This window comes from Syngnathus leptorhynchus, chromosome 5, assembly GCF_054491065.1.
Source record: "Syngnathus leptorhynchus isolate UIUO chromosome 5, UIUO_Slep, whole genome shotgun sequence".
In the NCBI taxonomy this organism is placed as follows: Eukaryota; Metazoa; Chordata; class Actinopteri; order Syngnathiformes; family Syngnathidae; genus Syngnathus; species Syngnathus leptorhynchus.
Window position 1 is genome coordinate 12353371 of NC_141199.1, and position 6328 is coordinate 12359698.

A 6328-nucleotide genomic window follows, 5' to 3' on the forward strand; every position below is an offset into this window, starting at 1 on the left:
CAATGCAGTTTCAATGAACAAATGTAATTAACAACAAATTATAACACATGATGACCACTTTGTAGGTTAAAAGTTTTGGCGCTTTGATAACAGTTCAGCTTTTGTTTGTGTATTGTACAGCTTAAAGCTAAAAATTCCCAAACATTACAAATTCGCCCCCTTTGAGCCAAGGCACATATTTACTGCTCTAAAGAAAGTTCAGATGAATTGTCTGCATGTGAACAAATGATGTTATAAGTTAATTGTGTTAAAGAAAGCTCAAATAAACCAGGAATGAAAATGTTTATTACCACATACCTCACAGAAAATAGGAATGAGCAACTTCACAACACATCGTAATAGCTCAAAATGTACTTTGTATATCAAGACAGTTTGACAACAAACCAAAAAGTTCTACAACCCATTTGCAATAAGAAAATAAAGACTCGAGTGGCAGTGTGTTAAAAAATAATCTCCTTAATTATGTTTTAAGAGAACATTGCTTTGGATGTGATTTAATGCTGTTGCTACTGGTCCCCTACTCTGTATGATGCCTATTTGTAATTAAGACAGACAAAACATTATGTGGTTCAACAATACGACTTCTATTTTGGCTTTGGTTGCAGTTTGTTCTTCTGTGGCTCAAAGAAGTTTTCAATGATGGCATCAACCAGCTGGTCCAGTTCCTTCTTCATGTGCTCCAAATCACTGTCAACAAAAAGCGCCATTATGTCAGAATGAGTACATTTTTTCTGACATTAATTTACCGCAATTGTGCTTTTGTACCTGTTACCGGGTGCTGCGCACAACTCAGTGTAATATTTGATTTTGGGCTCTGTGCCGCTGGTTCTCATGGTGGCCACGCCCCCATTGGAGAAGGTGAATGTGATCATCTGACTGGAACGGGAGGTGGGAAGAATCTGGGGACCAGAAGAATGTGGCAGTGGATAAACAGTGAAGGAGCAAAAAAACAGGAAGAAGATAAGTAGGGTGGGGTCTATATTTGTATATTTGCCTTTCTGCAACCCTTTAACCTACTGATAACACTGTGACTACTTCTTCTCATCCAATTTGAACACTTGCAAAAATGAACCGGTGTATCAAGGGGTTGCCATTTGTAGAACAAAACGTGTATAAAATAAAACAGGCATAAATTTGGCAATAAGTAATTACATTTGTAAAGACCATTGAGATGAGACCATGTTTTTGGACATAACCTTCCTTTTTTAAATTTTTGGTGTTGTGCCATTCCATTTTTCTAAAGTAAACATTTGCCTTGGCTTTTGAAAAGTTGGGAAACACTTGTGTGTGCCATTCCATAGCAAGTCTGACTGTTTGTCTAGATGCTTACATCATGTTGATACATGCATGGGTTTTGGGGAGGACAAAAAAAAAACAGTTTGGTACGTACAGCCTTGTTATCAGGTTGGTTGCTGTCGTAGCCAGTGGTCAGGTCGCGGACGGAAGTGATGGAGAAGCGACCACATTTGCTTGGGTAGGAGTCCTTGCCGCCGTCATAGTTGCGCAGGCGCTCAAACAAACTACGGATCACATTCTGGTCGTGGCAGATGAAGTAGGAGTTCTTACTGTAGTGGTAGCCATACCTGAGAAAGAGCGAGAAAGGGAAAACTTTCAATTTGAAGTGTTATTTAATCCGGAGGTAGTGCACATTGCAAAAATCAAATGCCTTTCACAGTTTAGGTTCCATTTTTCAATGAATGGAAATTGATTAGTTTCCTTGTGAAGCTACTCTGGCAGCAGTGCATAGTAGAGGTAATATTCATCGTGTAACTGGGTAATCTTACTCTTTATAGATGGCTGTGAGTTGCTGAGAGAGACTCTTTCGTTCAGCAGCCAAGTAGGAGACCATCTCTCCTGCTATTGCAGCTGCACTCACTCCATCTTTGTCCAACACTGAGGGACTACACATGTACCCTGGAACAAATACGCAGGCATACACAATGTGTCATGCCATGCAATTTGATGACTCTTGCTGCTTTGACATCCAAAACGATACACAATGTGCTGGCACAGACGTATTCAGTTTGATCAACAGATGATCCATTCATTGTCTATTCAGGGTCGCTGGGAAACTAAAAGTAATTGTTGTAAAAGAGATTTTTTTTCTTTTACACTTGTCAATGGTTGAACAAGTTTTCATCTTTTGTGATGGGTTTAACATGATTGACTGTTAAAAAAACAACTTTTTTTTATGCTCATTTCCCCTTCATTACGTGTAAAGGGATAACATGGGCGTTCAAAGGAGATCTTTAAATCACTTGTATTGAATCTAAATCACATGGAAACGTATGAGGACACAAATAAAACCAGCTTGCGGCATAATTAGAATTAACGTAATTGAACACCACAAAGACAGACTCATGATATCCCCTTCTATTATATCGTTACCCTAATAGGATAACTGCCAAAGTCATTTTTAACCTACCATCACCATATCAACATAAAGTACCTATGTGATTGCTAAAAACGATGCTTTTTCTTCGTGTCTGCATACTGTAGCTTCTCAGTCATGGTAATCCGGAAGGGTTTTAATCAAAGCAAGTGCACTCTTCTTATTTGTTCAGTTTGGTTTTCCTCATTTGGCAATTATGCTATTAGGCTAATGGTGTGCGTGTTTGTGTTTACCGATGGCCTCCTCAAAGGCAAACAGAACGGTCTTGCCTCCATCCAAAAGTTCTCTCGCTCTGTTTCCCATCCATTTGAAGCCTGTCAGTGTTTCCTATTCGGAAAGTCGCCACAATTTACTCAGTATTTTTGCGTTTAAGGACATACCCAGCGGCAAATCTGTTACCTCAAAGTGGAAGCCTTCCTTGAGCGCAATGGCACGTAGAATCTTGGATGAAACAGTGCTGGCCAACATGTAGACGTTTTTCACAGCGCCGCTATCGGGGCTTTGTGCTTTCCAGCAGTGGATCATCCACCAGCCAAGTAATGCTCCTAGCTCATTGCCGCTAAACACTCGCCAGCGTCCACTTGGAAACAGGAAGAAGACCGTATGGCCATGAGGAAAGAAATATTTCCATTACGATATCGCCTAAGTGAAGATGTTACGTTGTAATGTATCCATTTTCGACACCATTTATCCTGTTCAGGGGAAGCAGGTGGTTCTCCCAGCTGACTCATACGCTCAATATAAACTGTATTTAAACATAAAATATAAAAACACCTCTCCTGCCTCTCGGCGACAGCCAGCCGATCAGCATCCGGGTCATTGGCCAACACCACAGTGGCCCCTTCCGTCTCAGCCAAAGCAAAGGAGAGGGTCTGCAAAACACATACACTAACTCACCACACTTACAAAAGACGATTGTCCGCATACGTCCGTGTTCTGAACGCACCAGAACTCCCTCTCCCTCTTCAGGATTGGGGTATATGACAGTGGGGAACTCAGGGTCCGGGTCTTTCTGTTCTGTCACAGCGTAAGGCGGGTGAAGGTCAAAGGCCTCGAAAGCCGACTGCACAAACGTGTGGCCAACACCGTGCACGGACGTATGGACGATTTTCACCTCGGAACTCTTGTTTATTTCCCTGGAAGAAGAAAGAGATTTGAATGTGTTAATGTAGCGTGGCGTAGTAGTATGCAAGTTGAAATGCAACCAATGCAGACAACTTTTTGCTTTCAGTTTTTAGAAATATAAGTCCTCTTGTTTGTGGTTACCTGTGGTGGCAGTGTTTCTGAATGGCTTTGAAATAGCTAGTGTGGATGTCCTTATAAGGGTCTTTGAGCAGAGGGCTCTTCAGGGCTCCCTCTGTATTCCAGGACTCTGACCAAGGCTCCAGATTCTCCGCTATGGCCTTGGAGATGCCTTTGTCGTGAGGGGACACAATCTGGGCACCATTGTCCCAGTATACCTAAATAAGAGCAGAAGATAGGAAATTAAGCAAATTCACAAAACCAAATCAAATATAGTGTTACCTTGTAGCCGTTGTCTTGTTTGGGGTTGTGTGAGGCCGTCACCATGATGCCAGCACACAGACCGAGGTGTAAAACTGTGAAAGGCTGAAAACGAGGACGCCAAGAAAGATCAACCTGGGGTTCTTAAACTGGATTAAGCATCTCATTAGATGCAGAGAGAACATTGAGTTAAAGCAAACAGCGTGTTACCACAAATGGAGTAGGGGTGATGTCAGAGAAGAGGTGCACAGGAACCCCTCGGCTGATGAACACAGCTGCAGCAAGACGGGCGAATTGTTTGCTGCTGCCCCCGCTGGGAGGGTGAGCTCGGGCATCGTAGCCGATCACCACTCCTCGCTCCTTGAGGTTGCCAAAATGTTCTTCTAGGTAGCGACAGAAACCCTGTCGAGTAAGAACAAAGGGAATGAGCTCAATCCGAGTGGGCAGGATGACTGCGCTCGCATTTTACCAGTAAATGCTGATTTAGAATCAAATTCTTCATCTTGCATGGTACAACAGATCTTTTCACTCATATGTCTTGAAATCAAAATCAGCACTTTCGCAGTGCCTAATTAATCAACCCTTACAAAACACCGGACCTCATAAACACACCCTCTACCGAGCGTTCACATGGAATTTGTTCTTGAGATGGATTGTAGAAAAACAAACATCACGTGTTTGTGTATCCGTTAGGTATTTATCTATTAACCAACCTGTGTAGTCTGGATGACAGTGAGGTCGTTCATACAGGCTATGCCGGGTCCCATAGCAGCCCTCAAACCTGCCGTACCAAACTCCATCCTGGATGAGAAACATTTCTTGAGCGTTTCTATGGCGCCGTCTTTCAAAAGTTTCTCCACCGCTGACTTGGTGTTTGGATTCTGGGATGTGAAAACACACATAAAAAAATCAACCATTATTAGCATACGTATTTTGTTTCACAACAACACTTGAGCATATTTACACTTTCATATGTATATGAAATAAGAGATTTAGTATGGCATACATTTGTATGATTTTATGTATAGGTCCAGTCTATTCTAAGTAGAGCTCCACTTTTACTCTTTTTTAAAATCACAATTTATTATTTTAAAAGCTCTGATATGTTTATGCAGCAACATTTGTGCACTTTTTCTGCACTGTCAATTTGAAATGTCCAGTAATTTAATTAAGGGATGTTATTCTTTTTGTTTCCCTTTTTTAGTCTCTCTAACTTAATCCATTAATTGAAAAAATAATTCATTATCAAAATAATCATTAGTTGCAGACTTGCAGACAGACAACCGAGCTTAAGTCTGAGAAGTCTGTATCCATTTTCCAACCTGATTAGTGTCATCCCTTGTCAATTAGAAGGAATGAATGACTGTTTGTTGGCCACATGCTTGCTTGCACGTTATATGTATTACACAGTGTGTAAACCATCCCATGAAAATTCCTGTCCTTCGTATCTGTAAGAAGACAGTTTTTGTTCATGAATGGCAATGAAAGAAAAAATTGTAACAAAACCTGAACGTTGATCAACTATTAGGATACTAAAATATTAAAACTAAAATAATCTAATAATAATGAATTACAAAAAAATATTGTGGTTCAATGTCCAACATGCATTTTATACCTCTAAAATAAATGTCTTTAAAACAGTAAGTGCACATGTCTTTGTGAAGGTAAACTTCCTCATACATACAGTTCTTGTTCTGTCATAGTAAGTATTAAAATTAATGGCCGAAGCTGATCAAGTGCCCGGGTCAGAGTACACTCTTTACCTTTATATGGGTACAAAGAGTCCATTTCGTTACCGATCCACGTTCTTCCAATGTGGAATATCTCATTAAAAAAAGAACATTTCAATAATGTGTCAAATACAGCTGACTTAATACCAGTGTAAGAAATGTGGGAGAAAGTCCCAACTTTCCCTGGTTGCTAACAAGCTAACATCTTAGCTGTCATCTTTACCTTGTCGTACTGCAGCCATTGTGTGACAGCCTGGTCCAGTTGAGTGTCACCGGTTTTGGAAAAGCCCTTATCCATGTTGCTGCTGTGGCTGATGACTGAGGATGTTTCAAAGTGTAATTGCCATCCGATGCTGAAGAGCCCACTGAGTCGTACCACTTACGCTAGCGAAGCTCGTAGGGCAGAACCTGCTGCATTCATGTTGCGTGGGAAAACTCGCTGTTTGCTGGTTTTTGATCAGCGAGATACGCCATATGGAACAAGATTTGACCTCTTTTTAAAATGCCAGAATTAATTTAGGTACATGGCAATTCACTGCCTTTAATGTTACATTAATTTTATTGTACTTTCACTGTTTGCGTTGCGTTTACGAAAGTCAGGGTAAGCCAATGTACAATCTATGACGAGTTTAATGAGTGAACACGTCACGTGTTTCTCGTGTGTTGCCTTCAATTGCTTGAATAAAAATGGTAATATGGACGA

General features: G+C 40.9%; 1 protein-coding gene across 1 annotated transcript; it reads right to left on the minus strand.

Moving 5' to 3' along the window:
• Positions 1-268: 268 nt before the first annotated feature.
• On the minus strand, positions 269-6208 carry pgm2 (phosphoglucomutase 2). Its single transcript, XM_085913052.1, has 13 exons — positions 5849-6208; positions 4609-4776; positions 4106-4297; positions 3917-4000; positions 3659-3852; positions 3339-3528; positions 3167-3264; positions 2792-2972; positions 2626-2719; positions 1785-1914; positions 1391-1583; positions 766-899; positions 269-687 (listed from the first exon to the last, which is right to left on the minus strand). The coding sequence occupies exons 1-13, from the start codon at positions 5921-5923 to the stop codon at positions 585-587; spliced, it is 1836 nt and encodes a 611-aa protein (XP_085769178.1). The 5' UTR covers positions 5924-6208; the 3' UTR covers positions 269-584.
• Positions 6209-6328: the final 120 nt, after the last annotated feature.

Coding starts and splice junctions, on each gene's coding strand:
- pgm2 (XM_085913052.1), bottom strand. CDS start 5,923: ATGGATAAGGGCTTTTCCAAAACCGGTGACACTCAACTGGACCAGGCT. Junction 4,298..4,608: donor CTGTCATCCAGACTACACAG/GTTGGTTAATAG, acceptor CTTACTCGACAG/GGTTTCTGTCGCTACCTAGA. Junction 1,584..1,784: donor CTCACAGCCATCTATAAAGA/GTAAGATTACCC, acceptor GCTCTTTCTCAG/GTATGGCTACCACTACAGTA.